The 16,461-nt window shown below is 33.1% G+C and overlaps 1 protein-coding gene across 1 annotated transcript; it reads right to left on the reverse strand.

Annotated features, from left to right (window-relative positions):
* Positions 1-1,294: 1,294 nt before the first annotated feature.
* LOC25502404 (potassium channel KAT3) lies at positions 1,295-11,365 on the reverse strand. The gene is made up of 13 exons (XM_013589811.3): positions 11,309-11,365; positions 11,158-11,223; positions 9,175-9,463; positions 8,836-9,051; positions 8,553-8,708; positions 8,243-8,300; positions 7,799-8,116; positions 5,018-5,257; positions 4,842-4,940; positions 4,724-4,756; positions 4,414-4,599; positions 2,426-2,927; positions 1,295-1,633 (listed from the first exon to the last, which is right to left on the reverse strand). The coding sequence occupies exons 3-13, from the start codon at positions 9,318-9,320 to the stop codon at positions 1,503-1,505; spliced, it is 2,085 nt and encodes a 694-aa protein (XP_013445265.1). The 5' UTR covers positions 9,321-9,463; positions 11,158-11,223; positions 11,309-11,365; the 3' UTR covers positions 1,295-1,502.
* Between the last annotated feature and the right edge of the window lie 5,096 nt (positions 11,366-16,461).

A 16,461-nucleotide genomic window follows, 5' to 3' on the forward strand; every position in this document is an offset into this window, starting at 1 on the left:
ACTTACTAAGCTTAGAGATTTATCTCCAGTTAGCATGACCAAACCTTCTATGCCACAACCATTTCTCCTCACTCCCTGATAGAAGGAAAACTACCTTCTATTCAACCAATTCAGAAAAATTGATTTTGTAAACATTGTTTTCTCTTTTACCTTCAAACACTATGGATTTGTCAGTTTTATTGATTACTGTGCAGTTGTTCTTATTAAACATCACTTCATAACCATTATCACAAAATTGACTTATGCTAAGTAGGTTATGTCTCAATCCATCAACAAACCAAACATTATTAATAAAGATAAAATAGTTACCAATAGTTCTCATACCAATAATCTTGCCTTTTTTATTTCCTCCAAATCTCACAGTTCCTCCCTCTTTTATGGACAAGGTTTGGAACATATATTTTTCTCCTGTCATTTGTTGCGAGCAGCCATTGTTCAGGTACCTTGATCTCTGTTTTTCCATTCCTCTTAAGCATATCTGCAGCATAGACAATTTCAGACTTCGGTACTCATATCTTTATGGGTCCTTTTGGGTTGATTCTGAAGGGTTTATACTTCTTTTGTGCCTTGTGCCTGAAGTTATAAGGCTTAGGTTCAGTCAAGACTCTAGGTTTAAAATCTTTTGGTCTTGAAATCCACATAGCTTCTTTTAGTCTTGAAATCTTTTGGGTCGAAGCGGAGTATAAGGAAAATGTGGGATATTGTCCACAAGACAACTTTATGGTATTAAATTTTCTACAATGCATTGATCATGCTATGCACTCAATGTGTTGGAGGACATTTCATGTTGGGGTGTCCCGGGTACGCGGCAAAATCAAAACCATAAGAGACGGAGATAAAAGATAGACGCCATATCTCCGTTCAAAATTTTAAGGTATTGGATATATGCGGTTACCTCTTATGTATCCAACATTTTATCTATTCATTGGCGATGTGCAACTTAACCACAACAATCTCCCTCACAAGGATGAGTTTCCATCTCCTATAACAAAATCCACCCCCACTCCACCAAGCCGAATCAAGACTCTGATACCACTTGAGGAGTCTAGGCAGTGTCAGAAACAACGATGGGTCAATGCTCCTGGACAACAAGAGAGAGGTAGAGACGCCACATCTCCACCCAAAATCTTAATACATTAGGTGTATGAGTCACCTCTCTAATTATCCACTTTTTCACCATTCATAGACGATGTGAACTTAACCACTCACACGTGAACCGAGTATTTTATTCCAATTTTTCATTTAGGTTAGCAGTGATACAATGCATGTGAAAATGAAGCAAAACAACCAGAGCTAGCAACAAGTTTGATTATTATGTAGTTTTGTATTGTTTCTTTCATTCCTTTGGGTGTGCATTCATTATGATCTGCATCTAGTATAAGCATGAAAAGAAATTTTCAAAATTATTGCATAGTAAAAGGAGATTAGCAACATCTCCAATGAGATTTTATGTAATCTGTGTGTATCTGAATACTATAAATTCTAGTTTTATATCTAAACTATTAACTCAAAGTTTCATTGTCGCCGGAAAGAAAAAACAGATGATCACCATCTCGAATGACGCAAAGTTCATCTATCTCTGCATTCTCCGAATTTAGTATTATTGTAGGCTTTGGCCCTCCAAACTTTTCTCCTGCAAATTTCACAGATTGATAGCAAGAATATGAATGTAAGATCAAAGCAACTACTGAAATAGTCTAAAATTTTACATAGAATTTCTCTCTTTAGTTCTATGCTCACAAATTTTAGTACAATTCTAACTATTTAATGTTTGCAGAAGAGATAAAAACAAAAGTTTCATATGACAAGAACCTGAAGAATTTCAATGAGAGGGTCTGTTCTCCTTATATTAAGAAGAACCATTCTGACATTACATGAATTTAATTACACACACAAAAATGGCAACCCGGTGCACTAAAGCTCCCGCATACGCAGGGTCCGGGAAATGGTCACATCCTTTGGTGTATTGTACGCAACCTTACCCTGTTTTTACACAAGAGGCTGTTTCCAGGACTTGAACCCGTGACCTTTCAGTCACATGACAACAACTTCACCGGTTGCGCCAAGATTACCCCTCAATGACCATGCACACACATTACTTAAAAAAGTTTTACATTTTTATCGAATTATATTTCACCATATAAATATTTAATATGAACATCAAAGAGTGACATCATGCTAAAAGATATAATTAGTTGACCGTGGAAAACGTTCTGTAAGTATATGTTCAAATTTATAGTGAGTTTGGCAAAATTACGGTGCCATTGTGATTTTGTTGAACCATCAAATTTTAGCTTTTGTCAAAATCGAGGTAGCTCACCGTGATTTTGTCAATCTCAATGCCAATTCAAACATGCATGAAACACCTATATACCGACATTATTTACCAAAGAGTATTTGACAGAATGTTTAATTAGATACTTACCAACAATCTTGAGCAGCTCTTCCAATGAATCAGGTAAAATTATCAACTTCCCATGTTGTCCTTGTAAGGTGGTTCTGTCTTGGCCTACATAGTGAATGGTAACTCTCTTATCAACAAAAATCGGTTTTTTTCTTTCGATTTGATGGTTACTTGCTCCTAAAGAAATTTGGTCACTCCTAACATGGCTAAGATTATCTGTCTCCATAAAGTCTATTATATGTTCATCTAATGTCTGTCCATTTTCATGACTCTTGTTTTGTTGCTTGTCTTCTTGATCTTTCTGTTTCCATCTAACAGGACTTAGCTTCTTTTCATTTGCTTCTTTTTCTGGCTGATTTTCAATCATGTTAGGTATCATGTCATGCAATATGTCTTCCCCATGTGAATTTTTTGTAAATTCATCATGTGAATTTCTCCTTGTGTTGTTTCCAACTTGTATGTCATCAAGAGACAATCTAGTAGGTGGATGTCCAAAACCCAAATCTTCTTGACCACTTAACCTCTGTCAAAATAAACAACAAATTAATTATCAACAACAAAAAAGCCGTTTTTCTCTAAGAGACTATAAATCTAGTCTAAATGCACATTTTATCCTCCTATTTCCTTTAATTCAAGTTTTTTGGTCCCTCCATTTCTAAATTCGGAAATATAGTTTCTCAGTTTTTAAAATTTGAAAATTTCTAGTATTTCTGTTAATTTGTGAAGTTTAATAATGAGTTGATCAGTCATTAGGTGATGTGGCTATGTATATTTTTTTTGTTGAGAAAATTGATGTTTTAAGTTTACACATATGCATTGTTACACAATCCAATGACGGACCAACTCATTATTCAACATTACACATCAGGAAAGATAAGCTACAAATTTAGTGGCGAAGAAAATACAATTTTGAACCTCTTATTTTCAGAGACTTACAATTTTAGTTCCTTATTTCTAAATCCAAAATATGAACTGAAGGATTATATTTTAGATTTAGAAATTACGAACTAAAATCGTAAGGGGGTGTTTGTTTGGGAGATAAAAAATATATTCCTGAGAATAAGGGCATTAAATACGATATTCCTATGTTTGGTAGAAGGGAACAAAAATAATATACCCAAGAATAAATGATTCACAGGAATCTTATTTACCCGTTGACTCTCTATTTTTATTCTCGGGGGTGGTGGGCTGGAATCTTCAATTCCTGGGAATGAAATCTCCACATTCATGGCGAAAACCCACCCATACCGCTATTTTACCCGCGCTTCTTCCCTCCTAATTTTTCCCACGCGTTTTCTAAATTAATAGAAACCCACGTATATATAAACCCCTCTTTGCTCTCTCTTTTCACTCATCTGGATCCAGATCCATCCATAACAGGTTTGTGTCTTATGTTTTGTTTTTTGCGTTTTTTTAACTGCTGGACAGATTCTCGGCCTGCCAGGCTGCTGTACCAGCGGAGCTGGGCCGCGCAAATGCGAGTTTCGGTGACTGATATTCGAGCGGGCATCCACCATTCTGTTGCTGTTGCATGTCAAAGGTGTTGGGCAGCCTGCCAGCCTTCAATTAAATGGCGTGTAACAACTTGAAACAGAGTACTCTTGTTATGTATTAAAAAACAAGTATATACCCTGACCAATACCTTTGTTGACTCACATAATTTACTTTGCTTGATTAAAAATAACATGAAAAATATTATTTTTCATCTATTGAATGTAAAAGGGTATTTTAATAATTTTGACATTTATTCCTGGGATTATACATTTTAAACATATTTCTAGTATTCCCAGGAATTTAGAAAGAAAGTTCCAAGGAATTCAAATTGGTAACCAAACACTTTTTTAAAATATTCCTAGGAATATAATTCCAAGGAATATATTCCTGGGAATGTTATTCCAGGGAATAATTTTTGTATCCATGAAACAAACGCCTCCTAAGTTTGTGAAAAATAAGAGGTTCAAAAGGTTATGCTATAAAATAAGTCTAGAAAAGTGTAATATGTTTATTACCATAAAAAGATTTGACATTATAATTGGTGCTGCTTCTGGATTTGCTTGTATGGCATTCATCAATGAAGTTCTGCTAAGCCTTAAAATTTGTGAAAGCTCTTTGGTCCTAACAGTGAATGGTTGTTGCTTATTGTATAAAACTCCAATCTCTCCAAATGTATCTTCTGCACTTGCCTTCATCAAAACCTGAATTATTTATGTTAGGGTAGATAGAATTGTTTCATTGCGAAATATGATTGAATACCATTGATGCATAGCGTTTTAAATTCATGAAAAAGTAAACATGCAATGTTTGAATGTTATGACGTACTTGATCACGACCATCAACACTGCGAATGAGATCCTGCAACAGATTAAATTGATCATCAGATACGCATACTTTTCGATTATATGATCGATTAATTGACTGCAAACTTAAGATTACTCACCACTGACCCTGAGACTAACATGTAAAGATCTGTTGGAGACTCATTTTGTAGCATAACATCTACTTTAGGTGGAAAATACTCTGCTTCTATTTCTGTAACCTATTGTTACAAAGTTACTTACATTAGACCTTGTAATAGACAATATATTTCCAATAATAATAAAAGTGAAAATGTACCAGTTGAAATAGAAAATCATGTGAAACTCTTTGGAAGAGATAGGATTTCTGCACAACAGGATAAAAAAGATGGTGTGCAATGCTTGCGCGAATTGCTTTCGGCATGCCATTTATTGTTTCTTGCTGTTTTAGTCCTTCTGTTTTGAACTTGAGACATAAGTGTGATAGTATTTGATCCTGTGTCTCATGAGGTAGATGATTTTTTGATGCAAATTCTGTTGCTGCTCTCACTGTATCTCTCTGTGCCACAAAAATTAATATTTATTCATTACAGTGAAGAAAATCAAGTAGGATTGTAATATTGGCAAGATCTTAAATCGATGCGGTAAATAAACAACAGTTGCTTAATTTTTAAGTCATCGGACAAAATATAACGAATTGCTTAAATGTTGTTCATCATCGATTTAGTTTGGTTCGATTTCACGTCTAAAAAATATTGAAAACCATACCATTGTATACTTGGCTGAAAAAAGAACTATTGCACCCTACCAAAACGGGTTGGTACCACCTCTGTACCATTAAGGTACCAATGGTATATATCATTGATCAATTAGAGTGTCCCACCTACCAATCTTACTTTATAAATACTTTATTTGATATATTTTTTTTAAAGGATGTGCCACGTGACACAATCTAATTAGGTAATAATATATACCATTATGGTACACAGATGCTATCCTACCAAAACACGTTCAAGTCGTTATGAACTTATAGTAATATGGTCCACATTCCCCAATTGGAAAATAAATTTGGACCAATGTCAGTGGGTATAACATGGTTCATATGGACCCACTAAAAGATTGCTACCACTACACGACAAAATAAATGCTTTTTTTATTTTATTTTATTTTTGGTTTCCTTTAATTGCAGGACTAATTTTGGCTTGACAACTAATGACTTGGTTACAGTCATAAAGTTTTGGACAAATTTTAGATTCGATGCTTATACTTATGATTAAATAAAAATATGAAAAAAAAATACTAGTCATATGTAAGATTCACGCGGAACAAATGATTCTTTGGTATACTTTTTATTCGTGGTTAACTGGTATTTATGGTATATATATTTTGTCAACTGTTTCATTGTGTGTGTGTTCAATAACTTTCATCACCAATTTAAAGATATACTATTAAGAAAATTAGTTTTAAATATACCATATTTGAGGTTAAAAAAAATTAAATGTCAGAATCAAAACTTTAGAGCTTGAATAATAATTGTGTGATCAATACTCAATGCTAATTTTCAATTTGTGATTGAGACTCCAAAGTCCTGATTTATTCTAAGGAAAATGTTACTTAATGCACTAAGTAGGAATAAAAAGTACAAATACTTAAAAAAAAAACAAGAAGAATATGAAGTACAGAAGAAAAATATTAATATGTACTAATAGTTTTCCCTCTCAAGAATGAATAGGATTCTACTCAATAAATTTACAACACTTGCTAGCGAAATCCTATAGAATACTATTTGTCAAAAAATAAATTTCTTTTTTTGAGGAAAAAAAATTAAATTTTTAACCCTTGTTAAAAAATATAATTTAATTTGTAAAATACAATTAATATACATTTTTTGCTAAAAACAATTAATATATATTTTTATATATGTTGGTCATGGGTGGGTTGAGTAGGGGTGTTCAAAACCAAACCAACCAAATAAAAAAATCGCAAACAAAACCAATCCAAACCGAAAACGCAAAAAATCGCAGTTGGTTCGGATGATTCGGATTACTTTTGCACTGAACCGCGTGGTTCGGTTTGGTTTGCGGTTTGCATCTCGGCAGCCGAACCAAATCAAACTGCAAGAATAATGAATATTACTTAAACATGTACTAGCCCAATTACATACCTCAAGAATAATCTCTATCGATTCGATTTTTCCATTATTGCACCATCAGGTTTGATTCTAATTCCTTTCCATCTCTTTCAATTCATTTCCAGTGATGAATTTGTTTCCTTTACTTGCAAATAATTTGTTTCATGCTTATGTTTCTTTTTAATTTTACCTATTTTGATATAAGTTTTACCTATTTTATCATATAAATAGCAATATAAAATGTCTTATGTTTATTTTGTAACAAGTAGGCAACATTAGAGTTAATGTAATTTTTTTTTTTATCTCGCGATAAACCGCACAAACCGAACCAATCCAAACCGCATTGGTTTGGTTTGGTTTTGATGACTTTTTAAAACTCAACCGAACCAAACCGCACGCTTTTTTATCTCGCGGTTTAGATGACTTTTATGTTCAAAACCGAACCAAACCGCACCTCAAACACCCCTAAGGTTGAGTCCTAGAGTATTAATATCTGCAATCATATATCCATTCAAGTTTGTGTGTATTTACCACCCAAACCAATATATATAAATAAATATTTACCCCCGGGCACTAGTTAAGGAGCATTACCCTTTTTATAAATATTTTTTTATAAATTTGTCTAAATATGTTACAGGGACTAAATTGAACCGCTACAAAATTATGAGGGACCAAATTAAAATACTTAAATAGTAAGATATGATCTAATGTTGGTTGGTCCATACAAATAAAAAAATATATTATTGAATTAGTATGAAGCACAGACACTCCTCATATTAGGAATATGTCCGACACCGACATTTGTAATTACATTGAATTATGTAATTTTTTCAAATTTTTAATTGTGTCGGCGTGTCAGTGTCCGTGTCGTGACCGGTATCCGTGCATCATAGTTGAACTCTATAAATAAAATAATATTGATAAATCACTTAAACAATATATAAAAAGCATAAGGTTGAGAAAACATACAAAATTTCTGGTGTGACTTGTCCATTGAACAACAAGATTTGTCATGTTTCCAATGATATAAGCTGTTAATCCCAAGTTGAACAACATATAGCCAATGTCAAACAACATCTCCTGAGTGTTATTAGCATGCAAATCTCCATATCCAGTAGTAGTTAGTGTCACAATTGACCAATACATTGCTATCACATATCTATCCCAAAGACTCATTTCCTTAAAATCAGGGTACACAGAACCAATCCATGTCCTTTTTGAATCATGGTACCTATCTGCAAGTAAATAGTTAAAGCATCCAGCACAGTGTACTGCAAACAAGGTCACCTGAAAAATTTGATCAAAAGTGGAAACATTTCAAAAATAATAATAATTGATTCTTCGAATAGGATTACCTCCGTTAGAAGGAACCTATTAAAAACCAAAAATAGAAAAGTTTATGTAGAAGCTTACCGCAATGAGCTTTATGCATCTAATCCAAAAGTAATTCCAGCGAATGTTCTTCTCAAGGCTGAAAGAACGAATTGGAAGAGCTAGTAAGTACCATGATACTCGAAAGTATGGTTTTAAATAAAGTTATGCGACTGAAATTTGGGTCGTGACATCAAGGTTTTGATGTCTCGACAACGCGATTAAGTTTAGGATAGTATTAGCTGCATTTGACCACTATTCTTTGAAATATTGAGAATTGAAGCGCGATTGTGATTTAAAACAATGCTTGGAAGAAATCGAGAATAAAGATGAGCATGATATGAAGATTTACCTTGCAAAGAGTGAACTGACTCGTCTGAGACGCCATAAACGAAGCATGTCAAGAATTCTGAATCCAAACTCGCTGCTATGATCAGTGAATATGGAGCTAATGGCTTGAAGAGGTGCAGTTGAACAAACATCAAAGATAAACCAGGTACATAGGTACCTGAAATCGAAGTTTTTATGGGAAGAAGAAAAAAATAATTCTTGTCAAATTTTTTATTTGATAATTTAAAATTCATTTTATTTACAAGGAAAAAAGAAATAACATAGTGAAGTGGTTAGATATGTACCTTTTTGCAATTTTCTTATGATCATCAATAAGAAGGTAAGAATGGTTATCAAGATATGCAACAAAGAATGTCATCACTATGTCAATTGCAAAGAAACCATTCACAATGTTATCTATGATGAATAGTGTGTCATGTTTTTGAGGCAGAAAAGCAAATTGAAAGGGGCATATCCATGCAGAGTAAAGCACTAGAATTATCAACCACTTGTCCCAAGCCCTGCAAGAAATTATATTATATAATATTATAACATCGTTAGTCCATGTGTCAACTTAGTGTTACGAGTTTAAATTTGTAACCTCAAGAGACAGAGTTCAAAAGATAAAGAGACGTCGTCGTTACCAGTAATTTCGATTGAAGGGGGAGATTATGTAACTTCTTAGTTTAGTTTCTTGGTGGACTCTTGCTCCAAGAGATGGCAACATACCAGTTTGGAAATCATCAACCCAAAACATATTGAAAAATCTATTGACATATGAGAATGGCATGATAGGAATGAATCCTCTAGATTAAAGGAGATGTAATTGATTTGAATCAATCAACTAGAAAATGAGCATATTTATAGTAATTCTGATTTGACTTGGATGGGCTGGTTTATGTCCCTTTTTCCCTGCCCTTTTTGGTGAGATGCCTGTGATATAAATAAAAAACTTATGCTTCTAATATATATATATATAGGAAATAAATAAATAGAATATGATAAAATGTGAGGTATAAAATTGTGGTGGTAAAATGTTCCATGTTGTTTCAACAAATAAAGTTACAATAAAATGGAATAGAAGTAGCAAAATGATACAAGACTTGTATATATGCTGAGATGTTGAGGATGATTCTGTGTGTGACTTTTGACTTGTGTTTATATACCTAAATTGCTTTCACATGGAAAATCAAATCTTTATCCAAATGATATTTACTATTACAACAGTACATGTGTACCTGATGTACAGTAAGCTATGATTGGTTAAGAAATGAAGATTTGTTTTCCTTTGACTCAACTAATATAAGTGTTTTCATTTAAAATTTTAAAGATATACAGTAGTGGAATTGAATTGACACAGATTCTATTTAAGAGACATGTATACCAATAATCTTTATCTTATATGAGCTTATGTGCACACCATTTTATGATAGATTCCCATTTTAGTATTGGGCCAACCTCCATAGGATAATCAAGGTTTAGATACTATGTTTGTGTTTGTGGTAATTTGAGTTATAGAAGTGTAAGAAAGAAGCAACATGGGAGGGAAGCCACAAACGTGTGTTGGGTTGATTTTGAATCAATAGTACCATGAAGCAGGTACACTCCTTGGGTGTAGGCGTATCTCGATGTCGTGTCCGACAACGACACAGACACATATAATTATATTAAAGGGTTAAATATATTTTTGGTCCCTATAAATGTATCAACTTTTCGTTTTAGTCCCACTAAAATTTTCCTTCGATTTTTAGTCCCTATAAAATTTTCAATCTTCACTTTTGGTCCCTCTTTTAAAGTAAACTCATATGTAGAATTCATATTATTTAATAAAATTTTCCAGAAAAATTCAAAATATTATAAGAATCACTCCAAAAAAATTCAGAATTTTTTAACAAAACATGAATTTAATATGAATTTTTATATTCTTTACGGTTTAAAATTCATATTTAATTTGTGTTTTGTTAAAAAATTCTAATTTTTTAAAGGAAATTTTTTTAGAATATTTTACACATTTCTGCATAATTTCATTAAAAAATACAAAAATTAAATTAAAAATAGGGACCAAAAGTAGTGATTGAAAATTTTATAGGGACTAAATATTGAAGGAAAATTTTAGAGGGACTAAAATGAAAAGTTGACATATTTATAGGGACCAAAAACATATTTAACCCTATATTAAATTATGTGATTTTCTTAAATTATGAAAAATGCCAACGAGTGAATGTTTGTGTGGTGTCCGGTTTCGTGCTTCATAGAGTGGAATTTAACTAAAAGTGATTTAGGATCGGATGCTTTTTATGAAATTGAGTTGGATGATACATCTAAGGCTAAAAACTACAAATATTTGGATGCATTCAATGAAAAAACTACCAATTCTAGCCATAGATCATACTCAATTTTAAAGACAAAAACAATCCATATAAAAAACAACAAGCATATTAAAATCAATTCTTAACCCTAGAAGAAAGTTTTGTTTCCTCCGCAAAACCCTAGAAGAAAGTTTGTTTGTTCGGAAAATAATCAATAATGCAAAATCAACTCATCTCGAAAACGAGAAACATATTAAAATCAATTATAAACCCTAAAATAAAGTTTGTTTTCTCGTGTGAAATTAAACATACACTTACTATGAAACACACGGTCGTGCTTCAAGATGGTTGCACCGATCTCTTCTGCTCCGGTGGTTTGGGTATCTGAAACCACACTTTGATGTTTTAGTGAGACAACACTCTTATTAGGTTTTAGAGAGAGAGAGAGATAAATCTAAAACGAACTTACTTGAACATTCAACAATCGATTGCAATTCATGTTGTAAATATGAATGTATTGAAACAGAAACAAATAGTGGAACTCATAAATATTTTAAAAGATAGTAAAATGTGTAAAACACAAAACAACGCGTTGTGTTGTTTATAGCTATCCTAGTTTGTTATAGCTCTCTTGAGAAGATCCTAACTTTTCAGTTAGCGATAATTGCGCAATTCATATTGCTATCAATTGTACTAAGGTGTCAAACACACGCAACGGAGTTTGTTGTTTACTTAGGGTTTTATCCTCATAATCAGGGTTCTATACCCACATGTCACTTCTTTTTTTTCTTTTTTTTTTTGTGTTGACAAAACCCCATAATCATATCTTCTTATATATTAAAGTTAATAAGTAAGCTCTAATTTTAACCTAAACCCTATTGCATAATTTTACTGTTTTAACCCTAATGTTCACACCTAATCTCCTATTTTCATGAACAATCCTATTGCTCTCACCTAATCTTCTTATCTTCTTATCTTCTTATATATTAAAGGTAACCCGTAAGCCCTAATTTTAACCTAAATCCTATTGCATAATTTTACCGTTTTAACCCTAATGCTCACACCTAATCTTATATTTTCATGAACAACCCCAATGCTCACACCTAATCTCATATTTTCATGAGCCCTAATTTTAACCTAAACCCTGTTGCATAATTTTACCGTTTTAACCCTAATGCTCACACCTAATCTTATATTTTCATGAACAACCCTAATGCTCACACCTAATCTCATATTTTCATGAGCCCTAATTTTAACCTAAACCCTGTTGCATAATTTTACCGTTTTAACCCTAATGCTCACACCTAATCTTCTATTTTCATGAACAACGCTAATGCTCACACCTAATCTCCTATTTTCATGAACAAAGCAAATCGGCATCGCTTTATTTCCCCTATTTCTTCAAAACAAATCGCCCTATTTCTTCAACAAAACAAATCGCCCTATTGGAATAAAAGGGTTTTGAAAGATTATAGCAACATTTTTTTTGTTAATATTACACTTTTCATCCAAATTAGAACTGGACTCTCTTTGTTAAATATTTACCACAAAATGCACCTGAATTTTGCAATATATATAAACAGGTGGAAGAAACATTTCAACAAACAGTTAAAGGGTATCATTTACGGTAAAGGCCAAATATTCCATAAAAGGAAAATTATTTAAATAAAACATTTTACATGTTGAGGTTAAGAATGAACTATTTTTAGGTACATAATATAACATTAACATATAATTTTTACAAAAGAATGAAGTAACATTTTTTCAAAAAAAAGAAGAAAAATATGAAGTAACATACCAATAATATAATATTGACATATAATTTTAACAAAAGAATGAAGTAACACACGTTTGATAATAATTAATATTTTTTTGGTGAATAAGTGTGGTGTCTGAGGTTCGAATTCCAACATCTGCATATATTTGGGACCACATATTTCATTCTCTTTGATATGCATTGAGATTTGTTTTTGTCTACTATATCTACAATGTATATGACCCGTGCGGCAGCACGGGTGGAAAGTCTAGTTAGGATGATTTAACATGAAGTAAATACCTATATTAATTCTTGTCCGACTAAGGGTGCGTTTGGCCCTACTTTTTTTTAGGTCTAAAAGTCACTTTTAGAATAAAGTTGAAAATTAAAACTTTGAAGTTGAAGTTAAAATTATTTGGTATTTGTTGTTTTTTTTAACTTAATTAATACTTTTAAGTTAAAATCTGTTTGGCAAAATATTTTTAAAAGAGCTTTGCGATTTTATTACAAATTATCATAAATAAAATAAGAGACATTTTTTATAAAAAAAATAAATTTTGTAAAGACCTGATTCTTTTAAACCAAATGAAAATTTATAAATTATTATATAAAGTAAAGTTGCTCAAATATTGCATAAATATCAATACAAAATTCTCAACCAAAAGCAAAATACCAAATGCCAAATAAAAAAAGTACTAAAGATAAAGCATAAAGCAAAATCTAAATATAAACATAAAGTATGAATGCAAATATAACTAGAAACCCCAACGCCAATCTTAACCTAAATATTAGATGGTTTCTTATCATCATAGTTGTATAGAATCCACTCCACCAAATCATCCTTCGAATCTTTTAAGGTTACTAGTAGGACTCGATTTTGTTCATCTTTAAGCATTTCTAAAGCATGACTAAATTGTTGACCATTCAAAAAACCATCATCCTTTGCACTTTTCAATAATTTAACGCAATCTAGAATAGAGTACTCTCCATGGACATGAGAGGTGGCTGCAATTTGAGCCTTTTCAACTTCATTATGACCTTCGGCTGCTTCAACTAACCGCTCAAATGTTCTTCTCATAGTTGTTGTTGTCCCAACCTTTGCCTTTCCCTTTGTCACTTTCTCTCCAATAGCTGGTGAAACTTTTCTTTTCTTTTTGGGTTGAGTATTTTCCATAGGGCTAAAGTGGTCACCAATATCAAATTCACTATCATCGGAGTCAATTATTTCTTGTGGCACATCTGTAGTAGTATTTTTGCCACTACAATCAAATGGCACACCCAAAGCAGGTGACCATTGGCGTTGACTTGTTGCCATTGCATCTCCAAATATGATTTTCAGTTCATCATGAAATTCTAAACCTTGATAGCGAAATTTTGCATATTTGACATTCTCCTGCATAACCAATAACAAGAAATAATATTCAGACAAACCAAATTATCTTATTCAATTTTCACTGGATAAAAATTCAATATTTATAATACTCAGTCTTATCTTAGCATCCTACCATGAAGCATCAACATCAATATTTCCTATCTGGTGATTCCATCTCAAACCTGTTTCTTTACCGATTAATTGTTTCCATGTCGTCCAATCAGTTCTCAAAGTTTCCATTCTATTTTTCAACTACTTCTGGTTATAGTTTTTATCGGCACGTTTATTGAATTCTTCACGTATATCCTCCATTCTATTTTCCATTCTAAAAGGACGTTTTATGGAAATTGATTTATTACTAATAACAATATATCGGATAGAGGTTTGAGACAAGGTGATCCGTTGTCGCCTTATTTATTATTTATTTTGTGTGTTGAAGGCTTATCCGCCCTTATTTGAAAAGCAGGACGAAGTGGAGACCTCCATGGCGTGTCTATTTGTACTAATGCACCTACTATTTCTCACCTATTGTTTGCAGATGATTGCTTTTTGTTTTTCAGGGCTGATGATAATGAGGCGCAAGTGATGAAGAATATCCTTCATACTTATGAACTAGCTTTGGGGCAGGCCATTAGCCTTCCAAATTCCTAGGTTTTCTTCAGCCGTGTTGTTCCACCGCCTTTGAAGGAAACTATTACAAATATTTTAGGTGTCAGAGCGGTGATGGGCACAGGCAAATATATCAGCCTTCCGTCTATGGTGGGCAGAAGCAAAGAGGCGACATTTGGTTTTATAAAGGACTATATTTGGCACAAAATTAATAGTTGAGCAGCAAGTGCTTGTCCAAGGCTGGTGGAGAGGTAATGATTAAATCGGTATTACAATCTATCCCATCTTATATCATGAGCATCTTTTTACTTCCAAATAAGCTTGTTGATGCAATAGAAAAAATGATTAATCCCTTTTTGGTGGGGCCACGGCGGTGATATGCGTCGCGGATTACATTCGATGTCTTGGGAAAGGTTGTCTGTTCATAATTTTTTTGGAGGTATGGGCTTTAAGGATTTGACATCTTTTAATGTGGCTATGTTAAGGAAGCAGGGATGGAGGTTCCAAACTGATTCTAGCAGCCTTGTTTGTCGATTATTTAAAGCTAGATATTTTCCTAATTCTGATTTTATTGGGTCCAAAATTGGGCATAACCCAAGCTATGTTTGGCGAAGCATTTTTAGCGCAAAAATAGTGGTAAAGAAGGGTACACGATGATGGATTGGTTCAGGGGTCAACATACCTTTCTTAGGTGCCTCTTGGCTCAAGGATGACTTGTCTTTATCCACTACTAATCCTATTGTTGAGCCTTTGATGCATGTGAAATTATGTGATTTTATTGATCAAGATTTAAAAATGTGGAAGGTGTCTCTCATTTGTAGCTTGTTTGATGCGCAAACTGCACAACTCATCCTTAACACGTCGTTGCATCCACTTGTATTGGAGGACGAAATGATTTGGAAAGGGGAAAGGAGTGGTAAGTATTTTGTGAAGAGTGCTTATAGACTTTGTGTTACTGAAATTGCAGACAACTCTCATATGCATGTTAATGGTCGATGGAACCTCATTTGGAAGCTAAAAGTGCCTCCTAAAATCAAGAATTTTCTTTGGCGTGTTTGTCGTGGTTGTTTTTCAACACATGCTCGCTTAAATAGTAGAGGAGTCTCGCTTAAATATGAAGATAGCATCCATATCCTTATTGAGTGTCCTAAAGTTGTACAAGTTTGGCGGAATGCGAATTTATGGGACATAATTGACAGGGTGATCCGTCAAGATTATAATATTAGTGCTCTCATTTTCACCCTTTTACAGAATTTATCTTCATGGCAATGTGACTTGATGGCAACAATTATGTGGAGCCTTTGGAAATGTAGAAACATGAAACTTTGGCAGCAACAAATTGAGACCGACTCGCAAGTGTTTCAATGTGCAACTCATGTACTTGAAGAATGGCGAATAGCCCAAAGAATTTGATCCAGCAGCAGCACTCAATTTATAACTCTACAGGTTCAGCCTTTGAGACAAGAGGAAGATGTTTGGAAGAAACCGGCACCTGGAAGGTACAAATGCAATATTGATGCATCCTTTTCCACTTTTCTTAACAGGGTTGGTTTAGGCATGTGTCTTAGGGATGTTGATGGTGCTTTTGTTCTTGCAAGAACAAAATGGTTTGCTCCACTTTGTGATATAGATGTGGGGAGGCTGTTGGACTGCACAAAGCTTTGGATTGGCTCTCTAATCAACAGTTTGATAATGTAGATTTTGTTTGCAATGCATAACTCACCAACATAGACATTAACATAACAATCATCACCAACTATGTTATTCACCAACAATTGCATTATCAAATACTTACATCCATACAATCAACAAGTCATCATCAATTCATTTATTTATAGTCATCAAAAGAATCAACACCATAATCATCATCTAACACCTCAAAGAA

Source organism: Medicago truncatula, chromosome 8, assembly GCF_003473485.1.
Source record: "Medicago truncatula cultivar Jemalong A17 chromosome 8, MtrunA17r5.0-ANR, whole genome shotgun sequence".
Classification (NCBI taxonomy): domain Eukaryota; kingdom Viridiplantae; phylum Streptophyta; class Magnoliopsida; order Fabales; family Fabaceae; genus Medicago; species Medicago truncatula.